The 21,616-nt window shown below is 34.7% G+C and overlaps 1 protein-coding gene across 14 annotated transcripts in view; it reads left to right on the forward strand.

The window, feature by feature from the left end:
- The first annotated feature begins 679 nt into the window (after nucleotides 1-679).
- Nucleotides 680-21,616, forward strand: part of LOC106058415 (CD109 antigen) — a 59,495-nt gene continuing 38,558 nt past the window's right edge. For 10 of the 14 annotated variants that reach the window (XM_056038453.1, XM_056038449.1, XM_056038451.1 and 7 more), the window contains exons 1-18: nucleotides 689-824; nucleotides 1,625-1,687; nucleotides 2,971-3,125; nucleotides 4,570-4,595; nucleotides 7,588-7,741; nucleotides 8,502-8,572; nucleotides 9,196-9,321; nucleotides 10,604-10,643; nucleotides 11,134-11,218; nucleotides 12,049-12,163; nucleotides 12,882-13,106; nucleotides 13,546-13,776; nucleotides 14,139-14,240; nucleotides 14,494-14,556; nucleotides 15,434-15,625; nucleotides 15,796-15,945; nucleotides 16,667-16,819; nucleotides 17,586-17,643. In XM_056038453.1, coding sequence (XP_055894428.1) covers nucleotides 1,635-1,687; nucleotides 2,971-3,125; nucleotides 4,570-4,595; nucleotides 7,588-7,741; nucleotides 8,502-8,572; nucleotides 9,196-9,321; nucleotides 10,604-10,643; nucleotides 11,134-11,218; nucleotides 12,049-12,163; nucleotides 12,882-13,106; nucleotides 13,546-13,776; nucleotides 14,139-14,240; nucleotides 14,494-14,556; nucleotides 15,434-15,625; nucleotides 15,796-15,945; nucleotides 16,667-16,819; nucleotides 17,586-17,643 — 1,999 coding nt within the window. In that variant the 5' untranslated portion in view covers nucleotides 689-824; nucleotides 1,625-1,634. Of the gene's footprint in view, nucleotides 825-1,624; nucleotides 1,688-2,970; nucleotides 3,126-4,569; nucleotides 4,596-7,587; nucleotides 7,742-8,501; nucleotides 8,573-9,195; nucleotides 9,322-10,603; nucleotides 10,644-11,133; nucleotides 11,219-12,048; nucleotides 12,164-12,881; nucleotides 13,107-13,545; nucleotides 13,777-14,138; nucleotides 14,241-14,493; nucleotides 14,557-15,433; nucleotides 15,626-15,795; nucleotides 15,946-16,666; nucleotides 16,820-17,585; nucleotides 17,644-19,606; nucleotides 19,803-21,616 lie in introns of all 14 variants that reach the window. The other 4 variants (XM_056038458.1, XM_056038455.1, XM_056038448.1 and 1 more) reach the window with 3 other exon arrangements.

Genomic DNA, 21,616 nt, shown 5'->3' on the forward strand with positions numbered 1-21,616 from the left:
TTTGACATTATGCTTATCCCTACCTAGACTATTATAGGCCCCGCACAATTTTTGCATTGGGCAATTGCTAGGGCCGGCCCTGGATGCCCTAATGGTCCAACAGACTAAGGATTAAGTGAAGGTAAAGGCTATCGCCTTAGGCTTACACTTTTTACATGGGGTCATATAATTGAATTTCAATGGGGGGAATGGACTTTTACTTTTGAGACCTACAAGAGTCACGAAACTATTAGTTAGTCACTGGGTACTAAACTGTGAGTCCTATTTAGGGCATCTCACCGCTAACGGCGTCTTATTGTATCCGTTACCCATTTAAGGGACGTCATTGGTCAATCAACAGTATATCTAGACTAATGGTGTTGCTAACTGCATTATGACATCACCAGTGTAAATAGGACAGCAGCGCGGAGAAAAATAGTCCATTCTGAACATTCCGGATCTCCTTCCTCACGGATTTACTGAGATGACAGAAGACATTTTTGACGCAAACAAATGCGTGGATTGGCTTAAAATAAATGTGCGAACAAACAAGGCTTTTATACCGCAGGTAAATTAAAGTCCTCTCCCCTGACCTCTGTGGGTTTTTTTTTTTTAAAGCTCCGTTTTTACCTGACGTAAGGGCAATTTTTTTTAATGAGGTAGACCACAATAACGAGAATACAAATCTGAATACATTTTGTTCATCTAGCAGACGGACCTAGCTAGGTCACTGGAAGATAAACAAGGCGAATTAGTGTGACAATTTGCGCGAGAGCGCAGTCCCTTATATAAAGAGACTCGTACCAGGTGTTCGTCCACTTAGCCTGCCTTTCAGTTTGAGTCAGGTAAAACTCAAAGCTAGCTCACTTAATTAGCTTAGGCCTACGCGTTAAGTGCTGTTAAATTAGCTTATAATTAGTCTTAGTCTTGTGGGATGCCTAACTAATAAAGGAGTTACTCCAGTGGTATTACAGTTTTGTGAAGAGGCAGATATTAAATTGAGCCAAATCATTAAAACACATTAATTGATTTTCATGTATACCAGCATTGTAGGGTCTTAATTATAAATGCGAACAGAATGTATTTGTTTACTGATTAGTAAAAGGACATATACCGGTATTAGAATGTTCTTTAACAGATTATATGTCATACCTGAACAGTGCTTACAGTGGCTTAGATTTCAGATCTCTAAATACGTAATTAAAATCCTGATGGGTCTGTAATTTGTAAATTTAAAACATAGGCATATTTATGAGGTGATTCAAGGTCTACTCGTTCTGAACTGGTGCATGATTTTATTAGGACTTGTTCAAAAACAGCCTTTAGCTCACATAGATCTTTGAATTACAGGCACTATTTAAATGAAGTTTGACTAGTTTAACAAAAAAAAAAAAAAAAAAAGGAAAATACATTTTTAAAAATTTAGAAAAGCGACTTTTTCTCCCTAAGATGATTATCTCACCCACCTTTTCACAGACAAGTGACGCCTCTGCATCTATTTTGATACAATCAAAACGCTTTCCAAATTGACTCAGTCACTCGCGTCTGCTTGTTTGGAATATTGATTGAAATGTTTACTTTCGTATAAATTAGTCAGTGTGTAATGAGTATGTGTTTTAGATCTATATTTTTGTCCTGTGTTTAGGTAAAGCAAGATGTGGAAGTTAATTCTATTGGCGGTGGTTATTGCCACTGCTAGCGCAACAAAGTAAGTTACTTGAAACATTATCCAATCTAATTACTAGACCTATATAAATTTTCATATTTAATATATACTTGGTCCTGAGCTACCAGTGGTTAGAACTATTGGCGCTCAATTTGTTTTTTAAACTCCCCCCCCCCTCCCACTTTCCATTATAAGTTTTTATTCTCCAATGACATGATCTCATCTCACGTCTGCCTTCTCTCTGATCTGAATTATGTCTGTCTTCTCTCTGATCTGAATTACGTCTGCCTTCTTTCTGATCTGAATTACGTCTGCCTTCTTTCTAATCTGAATTATGTCTGCCTTCTCTCTGGTCTGAATTACTTCTGCCCTCTCTCTCTGATCTGAATTACTTCTACCTTCTCTCTGATCTGAATTACTTCTACCTTCTCTCTGATCTGAATTACTTCTGCCCTCTCTATGATCTGAATTACTTCTGCCCTCTCTCTGATCTGAATTACTTCTGCCTTCCTCTGATCTGAATTACTTCTGCCCTCTCTTGAATCTGAATTACCTCTGCCTTCTCTCTGATCTGAATTACCTCTGCCTTCTCTCTGATCTGAATTACCTCTGGCTTCTCTCTGATCTGAATTACTTCTGCCCTCTCTCTGATCTGAATTACTTCTGCCTTCCTCTGATCTGAATTACTTCTGCCCTCTCTCTGATCTGAATTACTTCTGCCCTCTCTCTGATCTGAATTACTTCTGCCCTCTCTCTGACCTGAATTACTTCTGCCCTCTCTCTGATCTGAATTACTTCTGCCCTCTCTCTGATCTGAATTACTTCTGCCTTCTCTCTGATCTGAATTAGTTCTGCCTTCTCTGTGATCTGAATTACTTCTGCCCTCTCTCTCTGATATGAATTACGCCTGCCTTCTCTCTGATCTGCTTCCTCGGATCTGATTTACGCCTAACTAATCTCGGATCTGATCTATGTCTACTTGTCTCTGATCTGATCTACGTCTGCTTGTCTCTGATCTGATCTACGTCTGCTTGTCTCTGATCTGATCTACGTCTGCTTGTCTCTGATCTGATCTACGTCTGCCTACATCTAATCTAGTCTACGTCTAATCTTCTATTTCTCCAAGATCATTCTCTTTTACTTTTCTTCATAAAGTGTGGGGACCCATTTGAACTGATCGAGATCAGGGGCGTTCTCAATCCGATAAACTCTCCAACACTAATGCTACTAGAATAAAGCTATAATAGGGCCTACTCTAGTTTTTTAGCCAACTAGTCCGTTGAAAATGTTAAATAGTGAACAATTTTATTATTAACTCTGTCCAGCTCCTATGTGGTCATTGCACCTTCCAAGGTCCGAGCCAACATGGACCTGTCCCTCAGTGTCAACATCCTCAACGCCACTGGTGATGTTACAGTCGTAGCATCTCTTTTACGTGGGACGACACCCGTGGTCAGTGCTACCAAAGTCTTTCAAGAAGGTCAGTTCTTAGAGCATTACCTTATTAAAATAACCACAAAAGAACTTTTTTTTTTCAAGGTCAGGGCTGTTAAAACTATTTCTCTACCACTATATTTAATTTTACTCTTCTACTAGGTATAAATAGATTAAATAGTTCGTAGATCGGGGTTAAGAAGAATTTAACTTTTTTTTTTTGTTGAGATTTTGCCATATTAAAAAAAAAGATTCGTTTTGAATGATAATTGCCTGATTCTTCCTATGCTAAAATATATATTAGGAAAAAAAACAACAACCCAAAAACCAACAAAGTCTAACATGATTACTTGTAGGTTAGATTCTACATCTTAGTTTGATGAGTTATAAGTCTACCAATAGCCAACTGATTGTCTTAACTGGCATAATCGAGAAACCTGATAGCTGGAGATCTCTTACAAAAGTCCGCGGGATACACACTTGAGACCAAAAATAAAACTGGATCTCTTGTAACCGAAGACAGAAATAGACGATAAAAATAAAAACTTGAATTGACCACCAGCAGACTACATTTTGTCTTCGTCAGTATAGGACCAGGTAGACCAGATCTAGAATTTGTAGCCTCATGAAATAAAGCACTCCTCTTTAATCTGAGGACTCGACAAGCCTTATATAAAAAAAAAAAACTAGACACGATTACACATAGTCTGTGACCTTCACCTTAATTGAGGCCCATCACTTCTACCCCATACGACAGTGCTCATATGGATATTTACAAAATTATACCATGGTTTTATTGTCAACCTTAACATATGCAAAACCAAATAGACAAAAAAAAAAAAAAAAGGTTAAACTAATTACCACTCGATTTTGTTGTAGACATTATACCACCTTTCACTTAGGAATAAAAAAAAAACAACAACTAAACAATCAGGTTAGAATCTGAAAATGAGGGGAAAAAAAGTTCGTTAATACTATACAAACTAACAAACAGACAAAACTTTCTATGAAACATTTCTTATATGTATAGATATTTTTATGTATATTCTACATATCATCTCATCTGTCAATTAATCTGATGGACTTTTGGAGTATCGTATATGACTTTTCAACCGTTTCTTCCATTGCTATCTTTTGACTGGATTATAATTTACTCCTTCGTGCACCGAGGATATCACGCTATGGCTTTATAGTCAGAGGGGCATCATTGTGCCAATTTGTCATAACATTTCCCTTTCTTTAAACTTTTAAAATCCCCCCCCCCCTTTTTTTTTAATCTAAAAGGTTGCAGAAAAAAAGTTTTACTAGTAACTACCATAGTTACCATAGATAGCGAATTCAAAGCAGATCTGGCCAATCAAATCAGAGATACAAGTTTTAAAAATGACCTTTGAGGCTTGGTTTTAAATAACACAAACATAAAAGGTCGTCTAATATCTTAGATTTGATGTCTGTAAAGAATTCGTTTGACCTTTTGTTATTTGTTACAGGTACACCTGGTACACTGGATATGAAGGTAAGTGATTACGACGTCTATGTCTACCTCACTGGTTGAAGAATTAAACTTGTCCCCAACGAGTAATCCATGTATACGTAATATCCAAATTTACATTTAGAGATTTTCAATGTCTACGATCATGAGCATTACATGTACAGTCTATTGACCAGTGGTTCCCAAACATTTTCCTTAATGGAACACTTTTCAAATTCTGAGCATTTAGCGGAACACTTTGCTTATTTTTTTGAAGAGAGATTAATTCACGTGGTGGAGTGGTGGCCTACTAGTTAATTATTCCAGTAGTTCGTGGAACACCTATTCAGGCATCGCGAGGAACATTAGGGTTCCGCGGAACACAGTTTAGGGAACACTGCTTAAGACCATACCTATTAGAGATGCAGTCTGTAGACCATATCAATGACATGTTCAGTCTCTTGATCACGTCAATTGTTTTAAAACACGTTTCGGGTCAGGGGCGTTGCTAGGAATTTTCCATCGTTTGGGGGCCCGGGGGACTTGACCTTTTTGGTGGCCCCTGCATTTATATTTAATCTTTTATGTAAAAAAAACAACAACACTCATTTGGGGACCCTCTCAAGCGGGGGCCCGTGGGGATGAAGATTATTACACTCTAGCCCATATCTCCTGCAAGACGTCTGGGGATGGCGGCGGGCAGGGTTCAAACCCGGGACCATCGATATCCTCGAACGAGCGCATATGACACGACCAGGCAGCCATTGATAGAAAGTTAGTGGATAGCATAGCATGAAAATATTGATAAGGAGATAATAGTGGCAACGAAGAGGCATCGTGTGTGTGTGCGCGAGAGACTGAGTTCATACCAGTAATTTATGATTTTTGTAGTGATCAACTCGCTTTGCAGAGAAAAGTCTAATTCTTAATTTGCTCTTGTAATAAAAAAGGGAGATAATATGTTTTCAACATTCATTGCCTTTCAGTGGTATAAATTAGACTTTGTGGCGAAAGACACGACTATGTTTACTAACAGGTCTATGTGTATATGCATATTTTGCATCTTTTTGTGTCGGTATACGTTTCACTGGCCTAATTGTAGGCCTTTGTGTGCGCCATATGTCACCTGACCATGATTAAAATAGATCGATGAACATGCAATTATTTAGCTCGGTGGTATACAGACCTTAAATTGTGATTAGGTTTTAAATTATGCAAAGAAAAACATTTCGTAATGTTTACAAGATTTGATCTCTATTGTAGGGGAAGGTGGGGTAATATGAGATGGTGGGCAATATGGGCATTTGTGGTATTTTTTCATAGGTCGGTATTATATCAAATTTGGCGAAGCGGAAACGAGCTTAAGCTAAGAAACAACATTCGCAATTTTAATTCACACTGTGGATTGTAATATTAGTCTAGTAAAAACTAGATCTATTATAATCTATATATAGATCTAGATCTAGACCTAGATAGGAGCTGTTGTTCCATTAGTATAGTTCCATGGTCTAATAAAATGGTTTTAGAAAATTGTTGGTTATATTTACATTAGATCACATTTTTTTAAAGGTTGTCTAAATGCTTAAAAAGCAAGCTATCATATTATATTTGGTATATAATGAATACATGAGCAAATATTAAGAATAAAACAGTTTTAAAATTCTGATCAGCACAGCGATATGGTTGTAATAACAAACTTTTCAATGTTCTATCCTGGGGGTAATCTGGGATACCACGTTGGGGGTAAATTACGGTACGATATTTTTTTATATGTTTAAGTGCTCAAATGTTACATCCAGATCTAGATCTTAATTAGTGGTGAATGTTCAAGCAGCTGAAGAAAACCCAAAAATAATCAGCTCATATAAAAGCTGAATTAGCCATTAATATTAATTAAAATGAAGACAATTATTTTTTCTCATCAGCTCCGGTGCGCACAGCCACTTTTTTAAATTGACTTTTTAACAGAAAAATATTTTTAAAATAATACAATTTTTGTGATGTTTTAAACTGTTTGTTTTGTTTACTTGATTTACAGAATTATATTTTGATTGTATTTTTATAGTTTTCATACATTGGTTGGGTATCACATATTACCCATTTATGGCAGGTAATATGGGATACTAAAATGATTTCATTTTATTTCTATAACTCAAAATGTAATGCTCGAATCCATCTGATCTTTAGTGGAAAGTTTATTTCGTATTTACTGAATCCATTTTATATTAGCGTTTGGTAAAAATATATCATTTATAAGTTTTATAACTCTTTAAAGTTAAGTATCTCATATTACCCCACTTTCCCCCTATCTTCAGTAATGTTTGTGCTAGTCACAGGGGGAAGGTAGTCGAGTTAAAGAGAGCATGGTATGAAAAGATTGAAAAGGAACTAGTAGGTGCAATGGAGAGTCAGTGTGTGTGTGTGAGAGAGAGAGAGAGAGAGAGCTTTGGAACTTGAATTGTGCAAACAAAAGACACTCTCTTCTCACCCCCAACATTGTTGTTCAAAGTTAAATCCATTGTTTAGAGTGAAATCCATTGTTTAGAGTGAAATCCATTGAACAAAGTTAAATCCATTGTTTAGAGTGAAATCCATTGAACAAAGTTAAATCCATTGTTTAAAGTTAAATCCATCATTTAAAGTTAAATAGGTCTACATTGTTTAAAGTTAAATCTATTGTTCAAAGTTAAATTCATTGTTTAAAGTGAAATCCAATAGTCAAATATAAATCCAACAGTCAAAGATAAATCAAATGGTCAAAGTTATCCATGCTTGATAAACCAGTTTTCAGAAATAGTACAAGTAAAAAAAAAACTGTAGTTAGACTTCACTAAATAGCTACTTTTAATATTATTTTATTATTTATGTGACAAGAAATGTTTTGTTTGGTAACATTTACTTTAATGCCTTTGTTTATAATTGAATAACTATCTACAATTTTTTAAAGCCTCGGACTAAATCCTTGTCACGAACAAGATGAAACATAGTTTTCCATATTTGTTGATTCTGAGGCCTGCGTTTCCTATTTTATTCCCAGTTACCAGCTGACCTTCCCAGCAGCACCTACACCCTGAATGTAAAAGGAAGTGGTGGACTGACCTTTGACAAGTCAGAAAACTTGAACTACAACAATAAGGAAACTTCAGTCTTCATCCAGTTAAACAAGGCTATTTTTAAACCAGGGGACACAGGTATGGGTAATTTAAATGTGGTAGAGAACTTTTTGTTTATAAACTACAATATTGGCAAAATGAGCTTCAAAATTTCTGTTGTTTTCTTTTAATGCCTCAAAAATTATAATGTAGGTTAAGTAGGTAGATTCTTACTTCTGTTTGATATTTAAAAGATAAAGTTCCCCTTTCAGAACTTGCAATCTATGGGCCAGATGATGTAAAGGTCATCTTTTTCTGTGGCCCATGGTTAGCAAGGGTGTCATGTGGCTAGCACAACAACCAACCATCTTTACTTTTCCCCAACTAATGTCAGGTACCTATTACAGTTGGGTGGATTCAGAGGCGCTTTAAAAATCCCTGTCTTTTCCAGAATTTGAATCCTTGATCCCCCAATTTTTGAAGCCAAGCACTTTACCACTCAGATACCACACCCCCATCTTCGATATTTGGACTCTCTAAATTTTTTTTTTATAAGGCTTTCCAAATGACCTCAAGAATTTCTTTTCTTTGCTTATGTCTTTTTTTCAACTTTTTCTTTTACACCATTACAAGTCTAGAAATTTCTAGATTAAATCAAGACTAGACTCATCAATACTTAATTTTTAACATTACATTGATAGTTGTCAATAACATCCAGATCTTAGATTTTATTGAACTGTTGATCTTTTTTTGTAAACAAGTTGATGATGATAAAATGCATTTTGATACTTAGAAAAGAAAAGACACCCACATTAAATCAAATTGCATAAATCTACAATTTTAATGCTTTTTTTTTCAGTTAACTTCAGAGTGTTTGGAGTGTACTCTGACCTGAAGTCTTACACAGACCCTATTGATATCTCTATTTATGTAAGCAAAGACATGTTTCTGAGACAGATTTAGTATACAGCTTACTTACATTTTTTATTTTAATTCTATCTGCAGAGGGTTTGGGTTTAGAGGGAAGTTTAAAGAAAATTAAGCATCCTTTTTTTTATTGTGGTTTAATTTTTTTTTTTTAAAGAAACAGGGTAGGTTTTAAAATCAGTACCAGGGTCTGAAGGGGATATTGCATGGCCAGATCAAATTTTAAATATGGCAAACAAAATTCTAAGCAAAAATCTAGCTTTAAAATGTGTAAACATTGATAAAACATCAAACCTATCATATCATTAAGTCATCATGCAATTCTTTTTAGAAATGACTCAATCTTGCTCAGTATTCTGGTATCTAAGTGTAAATAAAAGGTTGTTTGTATTATCTACTTTATTAAACTCTCTATATAAACACTTAATACAATTTAAAGAAATCATTGTCAATTATATTGAAACTACCTTTAGTAAAAAAAATTTTATAATTTTTCGCTAAAATTTTGGCTTGGAAATTATATCACTGATTTTACTCTTCTTGTTAGTTGTTAATTTTTTTTTCTCTATCAAATGATGACAACTTTGACAAATACTACATTAAGAAATATTAAATCTTTGTATTAGGATGCCAACTCCAACAAAATCAAGCAATGGCTTAAAGTGACTCCCACCAATGGCGTGATCACGCAAGAACTGACTCTGTCTACACAACCAGTACTTGGAGACTGGAAGATCTCTGTTGAGGCTGGTGTAAGTTATTTCACATCACACTTAATAACTAAGAGGCTATTGTATTTGATCATGTAAAAAACATTTAAAAAAGAATTGCAGTATGTTTTACCCATTTTACTATATATATATATATATATATATATATATATATATATATATATATATATATAGGCATTAGTGGAGTGGTTGAGTGCTTGGCTTCTGAACCTGGGGTCCTGGGTTTGAATCTCTGTGAAGGCTGGGATTTTGAATTTTGGGATTTTTAGGGTGTGTCTGAGTCTACCCAACTGGGTACCTGAGTTTAGTTGGGGAAAGTAAAGGCGGTGAGTCATTGTGCTGGCATTACATGGCACCCTGCTCATTAACCGTTAGCCATAGAAACAGATGACCTTAACATCATCTGCCCCATAGATTGCAAGATCTGAAAGTGAAACTTTATTTTATTTTTTATATAGACATTTATGTTAAATGCAGATTTAGTTTATGTTAAGTCCTGAGTTTCCTAAGTCTTTCAGGCAATCTATGCCATTCTTGAAGACACTTGGAAAAAAAAAAAGGTTAACAACATACTATGGGAGTGGCTTTGCTATTTAGAATCAATCAATGTTAACTGATTTTTATGATTTTTATTAGAAAGATATTTTACGTGTTTATCTATCTGATGAAATCAGTGTTTAATATTTTTTTATAGAGCTCTTAAAGCCATGATTGTAGAGAGTGTTTTAAGATCAGTAAAGTGCTTAATATCTATACTAAATCTATTATAAATACTTAAAGCTAAACGTTTTTTGTAGACAACTTAATAGGCTTATACGTCCATAAAATGGATCTATTAGTACATAGCTATAATAGAAAAGGTTTATACATTAATAAAATAATATGTAAACATGCGTAGGACATAATCATCTTCTTTTTTTTAGTAACATCTCATAAGATAATAGATGATAGATCTATTAGCAGGCCTACACAGCTACAACAGAAAACAGTCATTATAATTTCTTTTTAAAATTATAAATCAATTTTGTATCTTAAGTCATTGTGTCTTCTTGGATCAAAGAAGGCAAGCTGAGCAAGTCAGCATGTTAACTGTATCAATATCAAAGGGAGATAAATATGATTACAGAAGCAATATTAAAGGGAAATAACAATAAAAAAAAATAATGTAAAAATTGACAAGTATACCAAATCCGTAATCTCTAATATGTGTATTATATATAATGTCCACAGTTGATATAAGTTGGTATTAATACATAAAATGTTCAAATATCATTCCATTTATATGTAAATTTTGTATTTACAGAGAACGAAAGAAGAGAAAGTGTTCACAGTTGCTGAATATGGTAAGAAGCTAAAGCACTTGTATTGGTTTAATGTCAATCTTCTTCTCTCTCCAACAAGCCTCTAATGCCAGGTTTACAACTCGCAACCATTGATTTAAAGATAAAAAAACAAAAAACATTACTTCCCCACAAATTTAAAACAAAACAACAACACCGAAATGAAGACATACTGTAGATCAACTTCAAGACATCCATATGGCCTTTGGAAAATCTATGCCCTTATATTAAAAAAGCATCAGTGTGTAAAATCACAAAATATACCAACGCAATTCCTACTATTATGTGGATCTAGAACAGCCTAATTTTATATTTGTATTTCTTATAATATCAAAACTAAATTTGTGTCAGTTCACTGCCTGTGTAGATTTAATAATACAACATACATTGCTAGTGTCACAGAATTTATCAGAAAAATCAAATTTTTAAACCATAATTTGCCTCAGAAATAATGAAGATTGTGTCAATATGTGTTTTGTATGTAACTTTTCAGTTCTTCCCAAGTTTGAGGTGGATGTTGTTATGCCATCCTATGCTTTGACCACAGACAATGACGTCACAGTGACAGTCAAATCTAAGTGAGTGATTGGCTAGCAAAGCATTTAGTCAGTAAGAGATAAAAGTAAATCTGTCAACATCTGATAAGGACGATAGAAAATAAAAACTTCTAATAATTCCTAATCATATTAAAAAAAAAAGAATTTAGAAATATTCACATCTGTTTTATAAAACAAGAGGACATCAAATCACCATGATCATCATTTTACAAAGACAGGCAAACATAAGAAACAGTCTAGACTTTTAAAAATTTGATTTTTAGAATAAGGAAATAATTGTTTTGTTTTTCATAGTAGCATACTGATCAGGGGACGCGGTGGCTGAGTGGTTAAGCGCTCAGTTTCTGAATCTGATGTCCTGGGTTCAAATCTCGGTGAAGGCTGGAATTTTGAATTTCGGGAGTCCACCCAGCTCCAATGGGTACCTGACTTTAGTTGGGGAAAGTAAAGGCGGTTGGTTGTTGTGCTGGCCACAAGACACCCTGCTCGTTAACCGTTGGCCATAGAAACATATGACCTTAATATCATCTGCCCAATAGATTGTAAGGTCTGAAAGGGAAACTTTACTTTACTGGCATACTGATCTCTTAAAAAAAACAACACATATTGCTAATCAGAAACAGATTTTTAAATGTGGAAACTTCCACCACCTGGAGGGCTGTAAATTTTAAACAGTTTTTACTTCAGTTTTGTAACTATTCTACTTCTTAGAATGAAGACAGACTATACTTTGTATTTCTGTGAGGTGTCAATATATTTTTAAATACCAATATCAATATTAAACCTAATGAAACTGTTTCACACTAAAAAAAAAAACAACTCATGTCATCTCATGTCTTTTTTATTGACAGATACACCTATGGTAAACCAGTCAACGGTACTGCTGATGTCTTGGTCAAGTTACATGAAAGCTTCAACACCTTTGACTACAGCAGAGCCCTCCCAGTAACCACACTGCAAGTGCCCGTATGTAGATAAATCCTGTTCATTATAACTAAATTTGTGAATTTCTGCCTTTTGTTTTACAACTGAACTTTTAATTTTCCAGTGTGTTTTATTTCCCTGCATTTAGTGTTTGCAGGAATTCATTAAAATTTTCTTTCAGTTATTGTGGAGCTGTCATCAAGCCATTTATACTTTAATAGTGAAGTGTTTGGCTTCTGAACCTAGGGATCTGGGTTCAAATCTTGGTGAATTTTGAATTTCGGGATTGTTAGGGCTCCCTTGAGTCCACCAAACTCTAATGGGTACCTGACTTTAGTTGGGTTAAGTAAAGTCATTTGGTCATTGTGCTTGTCACATGACACCTTGCTCATTAATCATTGGCCAAAGAAACAGATGACCTTAACATGATCTGCCCTATTGATTGCAAGGTCTGAAAGATGAACTTTATTTTTTTTAAACTCTATAACAGCTCCTCAACATCTAGTTAAAAGCGCTGTAATTTGAAAGCTCTTTATTCTGGCATTCCATTAGACTACATATAGATGAACTTAACTGAAAAATATGTTTGTCATTTATTCAAATTGTAATCCTTCTTCTGGCTGTTGGAATAATAAATAAAATACAAATGCACTTCTTTTCCCTCAATATTTAGAATTTTGTTATTTAACTAGAAAAAAATTGAATCAATGAATTAATGAAATCCATTAGCTCTCAGTGCTGACTTGATTTTTGTTTTTAGCTGAATGGTGAGGCCAAAGTCACCATCCCAATGTCCCAGGTGAAAGCCATCAACGCTAATCTCAATCAGCATGTTTTGATAGTCATTGCCAATGTGACAGAGTCTTTGACAGGCAACCAGATGTCAGGAAACGGAACTGTCACGTTGTATGACAAAGGTGTCAAGTTGGACTTCCCAGAATCCAACCCTAAAACTTTCAAACCAGCTCTTCAGTACATCGCCTACGTAAGTCTATTTTAAGGATCTTTTTTTTCTTTTGTTTATTCAATGGTGCAAACATTTAGTGTCTAGAAAAGATGTTTTTTACTATTTGTACACAATAATGGAGTTGTGGTGGCTGAGTGGTGCTTCTGAACCTAGGGTCAGGTTTCAAATTCTGACAAAGACTGGGTATCTTTAGTCTTAGTCCACCCAGCTGTAAAGGCTACCTGACATTAGTTGGGGAAAAGTAAAGACGTTTGGTTGTTGTGGTGGCTACATGACACCCTGGTTAACATTAAGCCACATAAACAAATGACCTTTACATCATCTGCCCCATAAATTGTCTGAAAGTCTGAAAAGGGAACTTCGCTTTCACAATAATAGTTTTAATATTAAAATTTCATATTGATGTTTTCAAACGTTTAAGTCTCTTGTTCATGTATCATTTATTTTTAAATTTCAGCTTAAAGTCACCCAACCCGATGGTCTTCCAATGACCTCCACAGCTGAGCAGGTCAAGGTCAGCATTAGAGTCACAGCTGAGCTCCCTGGTACCACACCTACTCCTTACTACTGGTACGTCCCACCCACTGAGAGCAGAGACCTCCCTGCACTGAGCTTGGCCATCCCAGATAACGGCCTTGTTGCTATCCCTGTTGATGTCCCTGCCGATGCTAAGGATGTTCATGTTACTGTAAGAAAATGCACCTCTTTTCATTTTAAAATAACGTTTTGCAACATTCTAAAGCTACAGTATTTATTTCAAAAATTCCTCTGCTAGAATTTTTGTTTTTAACCAACTGCTTTATTTTGTCTGACAAGAAAGTAAACATTTAAAAGGCAGTAAAATTATAGTTGTAATATATGCATCTAGCACTGTCTAGTTAGGATATCAAGACTTAAAATGTCATTAAAAAGTTCATTTTGAATTTGATTGTAAAGAATGAAATTATTTCATTAATTACATCATATTGCTGTGTATGTTTAATTTCTAACAATACATATTATTTTGGTTTGTAGTCTTGTTGAATGGTTTGGTATTTGTATTTACTTCAGGCTAATTTTCAAGGAGTAAGCAAGGAACTGACACTTGGAAAAAGTCATTCTCCAAGCAATTCTTACATTCAACTGATATTAAAGTCTGGCTCTGTCATTAAGGTAATTGCTACAATCGTTTTACTTACCATGTACTAGTTTTAAAGAAACTACTAAATGACCTTGGCAATGCAATACTATGTATGTGTCTTTTAAAAAAAAGAATGTTATTAAATAATGAAGTTTTATGAGTTAAATAAAGTATATTCATATTTACATGGGAAAAGTTTTTTTTTTTCAAAATGGGCTTATTTAAAGTGGTTATATATTTTCTGATGCATATTATAAACTTTTTTTTTTTGTATTTAAAAAATAGGCTGGAGACAGTATTTCCTTTGAAGTTAAAGGGACACAAGCATTGACCAAATTAGTTTACCAAGTAAGTTGTAGCCCTTACATAGGCAATCTTTAGCAGCTTTTCAAAAACTATATAAGAGCAAGTATTATGCATTGTGACTTTTTATGAAGCTTAATAAGGTTAAACATATATATAACTTCATCTTTTAGAATATGGTTGTTGCACCTTGCGCAGAAGAAAAAAATACATACAGTGACCATCTCAGGATAGATTTATAATAAGCATATTTTTTAAGACATCTCAAGTTCTAATAAATGAAAGTGTTGCTTGCTAACAGGCACCATGAAATAAGGAAGTAAGTGACAGGTTCAAAAATGTCATATCAAAAGATGTCATAAGGACTTGGTGGTCATAGTAAAAAATGATTAAATAGTAGGAAGCGTGGTCGAGAGGCCAAGTGCGCTTGAACTTGACTTGGCTTGGCTACCTAGAAGGGGGGCTTGAGGTTCGACACCCGACTCGTGCAGAGTTGTGTTTACTGAGCGCCTAAAGGCAGCACGGAAAACCAAATCCTAGATACCCCCTCCCCCCCACTGGTCCACAAATGAGATTGGACCAAAAGCGCTCTGAGCATGCTATAAGCATGAAAGTAGCGCTATATAAAAGCTATAATAATAAAAATAACATTAACTTCTGTGGTACAGTCACATAACAAGATTTTTAGGATTTGAAGAGAAATTCTTTTAATGTACAGTACCAAGAAATGGAAGCAGGTCTTAGAAAGTCGAAATTTTAAGTGAGAAAATTGAGAATATAAAAAAAAATTTGGCAAGTGAATATCATATGGTGCCCAAGCTGTCTGAATCAGAGATGAAGGAAGGAAAATCAAAATATATCCATTTCTATTTATTTAAGTGGCATAGATTTTTGTTTTTGAGATCACTAATGGCTATTTCAGATCCTATCAAGAGGTGGCATTGTCAAAACAGGAACTGTGGATGCTAATGGTCAGCTTGTCTACCAGTTCTCTATACCATCAGACTCTAGCATGGCTCCTAATGCAAGAATTGTTTTGTACTACGTCAGAGCTGATGGGGAGATTGTCACAGACAGCATCAGTTTTGATATTTCTGGAGCTTTTAAAAATAAGGTAAAAATAGCCTAAGAACAAAACTTCTTTTTAAAAAAAAAATTATTTTTAAGGCTTTGTGTTTAGATATAACTAAATGGTTATAGATAATTATGTTACAGTGTACCAAACATATGATACAGTGTGCCTACAGTGCATTTAAAATAAATGGACTACCTTTTGAATTGTAGGTATCTATTGACCTTGACAAAACCGATGTTGAGCCAGGAGATGATGTCACCGTGACCGTTAAGGCTGACCCAGATTCTACTGCCTACTGCCTGGCCATTGACCAAAGTGTTCTTCTGCTCAAAGGAGGAAATGATGTCACTGATAATGACGTAAGGCTATAATCAAAAGTTTTACATTCTTGTTTCTAATTGAATGGAAGTATTTTCCAAAAAGAAGTTTATTTCCTATGTAAAACGTATTTCTGGTTTTAACTTTCATTATCCTACTTGTTTCTGGAGATGTTATGGTAAATAATTTTTTGTTGTTGTTGTCTGAATATAAGAGGTTACTCCATACCTTTGTTATCTTCACTTATTTCACATGTATACATCCTTGTGCTATTGTTGTTTGTTCAAAATTCATGGAACATCTCATTGGCATTTAATGCTACTTAGGTAGGACTAATTGATATTTTAAATACTGCTGTGTTGGACTATTATATCGGAGGCTAATTTCATTATTCCCTACATGACACAATCTGCTGTCATCTGTTATTCTTTTTAAAATTAAAAACAATAGCTAACAGGTTTGTTATGGTGAAAAATCATTTGGTAAAAAAGTGATTAAAACTTTTTATTTTTCATCTTATGTTTATTATAATGGCAGAATAAATATCTAGAAAGTAAAAAAAAGTAAAGTTCCCCTTTCAGACCTTGTAGTCTATAGGGCAGATAATGTAAAGGTCATCTGTTTCTGTCCAACCAGCTCTTACATTAGTTGGGGAAAAGTAAGGGCAGTTGGTCATTGAGCTGGTCACATGACACCCTTGTTAACTTATGCCACAGAAACAGAACAACAGCGAATGTACTATTCCTTTCACCAACTCCTCAGGTATACACAGAGCTAAAGGAATATGACACAATCACAGAGTCTAGTAGCAACAAAGGAATTATTGACTGCCCAATGTGCAAGAGGAGAAAGAGAATGATCTGGTGGCCATTCCCAACCTACTACGGAGGCAGTGATGCTCAGCAAATCTTCAGTGTAAGTACTTTTACAGAGCACACATTTCAATCATGGTTAGAATTCAGTCTGTATCTTTTCTTTCTTTTTTAAATTAAATTGACTTTGTATGTAAAACTTAATGGATCTAATTCACCAATCGTAAACAAACAACTTTTAGCCACGTGATAATATTGATAAAACAATGAAAATTACGTATCACATGACAGCCTTTAGGGATTGCGTAATTTGTATAGAAGATATAGAGAACCACCTGGCAAAATGTTGTTTGTATACGATTGGTGAATGAGGTCCATTCATTGTTTTAGTTAGTTGATGAAAATATTTTTAAAAAATGTCTGGTTTTTAATTAATAGGTTTATGCCAAATGTAAGAAAACTTTTTAACTGGAAAATATTATTTAATTCTATATTTTGGGTGGTTCATTGTTACCATATTTGGCTGGCATATAAATTTATCAAAATAAAGCTTTGAATTAAAGTATGGTAAACAAAGACATTATGTAATGGTCAACCATGTTATTGCATCTGGGGTCATCTATTCAAATTGATCATGCAAGATACGCCATTGAACAAAACATATTGGCCCGTTTTGATAATCTTAAACTCCACATTTAAAAAAAATAATATAAATGAGAAATAAATGTTCGCCATTTGGTTATGATTAAATTAAAAATATGGTTTACATCTTATTACAGATAATGTATGGTCAATAAATCAATGGAAGGTATAACTTTCATAAAGGTTCAAAATAATTCACACATTTTTTATTTTTTTTTAATTTTCAGAATGCTGGTGTAGTTGTTCTCACAGACGCGACAGTTTACCATTACCAGGAACCAATTCGTGAGTACAAATTTATAACTAACACAGTCTCTGCCTCACAATGCACCTTGGCACCTTGTTTGTTTTTTGTTTATTTGGGAGGGGGGGGGGGGGAGGGACAGAGTGTTATACTGAAATGAAATTAAAGGAAATTACTTTAAGGGGAGATAAGTGATATTTTTCCTGGTCTCCATTCCACTTCGATATGCTGTCACTGATTCACTCAGTTTAGAATCTACACATTGATTTGTTGCCTTTCACTGCTGACACCAGTGAAATGATTCCTGACAAAATGTCAGTGATCTTGTACTAATGTAGGCAGAGAAACATATGTGGTATTTACACAGTGTGTTTGATATCATGTGACAGTACACTCATCAACTTACAGCTATTACATCTGTGGATCTACAGAGTAAATGCCCCTCATTTTTTATTTTTATTTAAATCAAGCATAGCATAGTTTGTTTGTGTGTGTTATTTTAAATATCTTGAAACAAATTAATCAAAGAAAGATTTGTTTCATAAGAATTTGCATTGCAGACTCACACTTTTAGTTTTAAGATTTTTAATCTACAAAAATCTTGGCACATGCAGCTTATAAAAATAAGTTCAAGTCTTCACAGTTTAGATCTAGATCTAAATGTTTCTCAATATATCGAACATATGTGCGTGCGTGGGGGATAAATAACAAAATGAAGACTTGACTTATAGTTAGTGACATCAATGTCTCTGGTTTCCCACAAATGCCTAATCCTAAAGCAGTGATATATATTCTACCTGCACAGCAATGGTTGGAGTTTAAAAGAAATGGAGTTTACACTGATTGAGGTTTACACTGATTGAGTTTTACACTGATTGAGGTTTACACTGATTGAGGTTTACACTGATTGAGGTTTACACTGATTGAGGTTTAGTGTACCTTGAACTACAAAGTAGACCAGCTGTCTTGAGACAGAATGCTGTAGAGATATTTTTGAACTAAAACTCTTCTTAAAGTCTTGTCTCTAGACAATAAGATGATATCTATAAACTACAAGTATTGCACTATATTATTGATATTTAGTCCATACCTAGCTTTCTACTAAGTTGGCTTCTAATTAACTCTATCCCAGTTAGATTGAACTCCCACTTTTGTTTAGCTCTTATGAAGCTCACCTTTTTATAGGTTTAGCTCTTGTTAAGTCAATTCACTTTAAATTAGTTCTAGTTTAGCTCTTCCCACTCTGGCCTATCTGAGCTCTATATTTAATTATGAGAAAGCTGAATAATTTTAGTGTTAACAGTTCTGTGAATATCACCAAAGTGTACAGTCAATGTAGGTAAAATCTCTTATATGCAGCATGGTGTACAGCTATTCATGTACTGTAATTTAATGGTATAAATAATGTATTATCACTGCAATAGTATTTCAGCCGAGAACTATTTATCGGTTAGTATCCTCCATTTGCAATTATTCCTGAAACAAATTTCCTTAAAGGAATGTGTGTGATGATTAAGATGAGTAATGTAAATCTGAATTAAGACTTTTACAATTTCACTTTTGAGTCTCTCGAGCTGTGTCGCTCTTCAGTGTTCGGAGATTAATAACACTAACACTGGTGTCTGTCATCGTATCTCAAACTTGAATATTATTTGGGAAAGTTTTTCACGTCGCCATGTTTCCATCTTTAAAATGTCATATGCTTTCCTAAATCTCGTAAAGTCTTGGTCATTCTATGCAGTTCATTATAATTGTGCACATATGATCGGAGGCGGCCTTAGGCTGGGCCCCGCGATAGGGAAATTCTTATGTCAACATTAGTTCGCCATACAATCATGTGGGTCCCCACCAATGAAATTCGCTCAGGGCCCCGCGTACTGATAAGGCCGCCTCTCTTAATGATAGAACCAATTTGAAGGTAGGCCTATTAACTATTAGTGCATTTAAAACATGCAACTGAGATATGGAACTCAATGTAAACTTTGTCATGTAACACGAATTCAGGTCGTCGAATTAGGCCAGTGCATTTTATGGCAGGACCGGTGAATAGACCAATGGAGATAGTGGTATTTAGTAGCGACGGAGCCATTCCTATAGGAACCTTGGTATCGACCTTAGATTCTGGCAGACCGCTGGCCGAGCCAGCCAGAGTTCGTGTAGATTTCTCCGAATTCTGGCTCTGGAGCAACTTGATGATTGGGTAGATAATAGTGGGATTATGTAATAGGGACATTATTGCATGCTGGGATTAAATAACACTAACATAATGTGTGGGCTTTTTATGTAATAGCTACAGTAGGCTATAATGTCAAATCAATCTTATAACTTACTATTTTCACATAGTTTAGACGTGAAATGTTCAATATTATTAAATATATCTGTTTTTTTTTTCGCATTATGAGACTATCTAGCACAATGAAAAAATAATTGCGCGGGAATTAGTTTAAATAAAAAATTCGTCTCAAAATTTCTGAAACTATTATTTATTGTAGTTATTTGTTGAACTCTTTCTAAATGAATTAATACTATTCTACAGTAAATATTAGGCCTATGTCTATAATTTCTCATAGATTCAAACGGGCAGGCTAAATCTTCTTTTGAGCATGTTCTTTCCTGAATAATTTCATTCATTATTGAAACATTTTATGTGTGGCTAAAATTGCAACTATTTGCACAATGTTTTGCAATCATTATTTTTTAAAACGACGGAAGCCGTTATGAATGTCCGTTTGCCAGAATGTATCTAAACTTTCCTTTCTGTGTCTCGATGTATCTTAAACATAAAGTTTCTGAAATTGACGCCCTTATAGGCTACTTCATATGTATCTAGTTTCTGTGCAGCTGCCTTTACGCTGTCATTAGTATCACTAGTATCATTAGTATCACTGATATCACTAACTGACTATTATCAGTGCTATAACCAGTATTACTGGTATCAGTGGTATCACTAATATCAGTATTAACACGTATATTACTATTATCAACTGTATCAATAATATCACAAGTATTACCCGTATCCTTGATAATAGACTCACTAGTAGACAATCATCCAGACCTACAAGTTATGTCCCTGTTTCTTAGTATTGTTTCACAATCTCATACACAACCAATGCATTTGTTTGTGCCCTCACATTCCTCGTGCACTTTTTTTTATTCACGTAGCTAATCATTTTCAACATTTAATTTCAACCATATAGTGGCATAACAAATATACACATAAAGGATTCGTGAATGATACGACTTCTATATGACATTCTGGATTGGAGGAGAGAGTCTCATTATTGTTTCGTTTCCGATCCCAAATTTCAATAAAACCACGAACTTTATTCAGTTATTTACACGTCTTTGGATATCTTCACTGTCATTCACCTATCTCTTAGTCTATTGAACCGTTGGGGCACCACACAAGATCTGTCTATCATCTTTCTTTATTCCATTCTGCCCCCCTCCGCCCCCCAATTGCTTTTGATAGAATTTCATTCACTGACAGGCCTGTCCATTCTTTGATGTTGTCTTCCCATCGCTTTCTCTGTCTTCCTCTTCTTCTTCTTCCTGGTACTGTACCCTGAAGGAAGGTCTTTGCGAGTCCTGAGGTGATGTGGCCATAGAGTTTGAGCTTACGTTTCTTCTCCAGATCTGCCGTCTGCTTGGGAAATCGCAGCTGAGAAATGATCTTCTCGGGCGCATATTTATTAAGAATCTTTCTTTAGCATATTCGAATTTTTCTTTAATTGCGTTCTAAAGGTATTAATAAACGAATAACAGAGAGACTGGAAAGAGAAAGAGAATAGATTGTCAACGGAAGTCCCTTAAAGTTATGATTACACCGTACAATGTGACCTGTGCTTTACGTCATTTCCGTCTTGTTATTTAAGATTCTTGTCCATAGTCACGGTCAACGTTCAAAGCGAACTGTATCATATGAAATTGAAACACTCAACCAAAAAATTAATCTAGAATCAGACGATTCATCAAATAGTCACGGGTCCATCACTGTTAATATTCTCTCATTTC

The sequence above is a fragment of the Biomphalaria glabrata genome, chromosome 8, assembly GCF_947242115.1.
Source record: "Biomphalaria glabrata chromosome 8, xgBioGlab47.1, whole genome shotgun sequence".
Classification (NCBI taxonomy): Eukaryota; Metazoa; Mollusca; class Gastropoda; family Planorbidae; genus Biomphalaria; species Biomphalaria glabrata.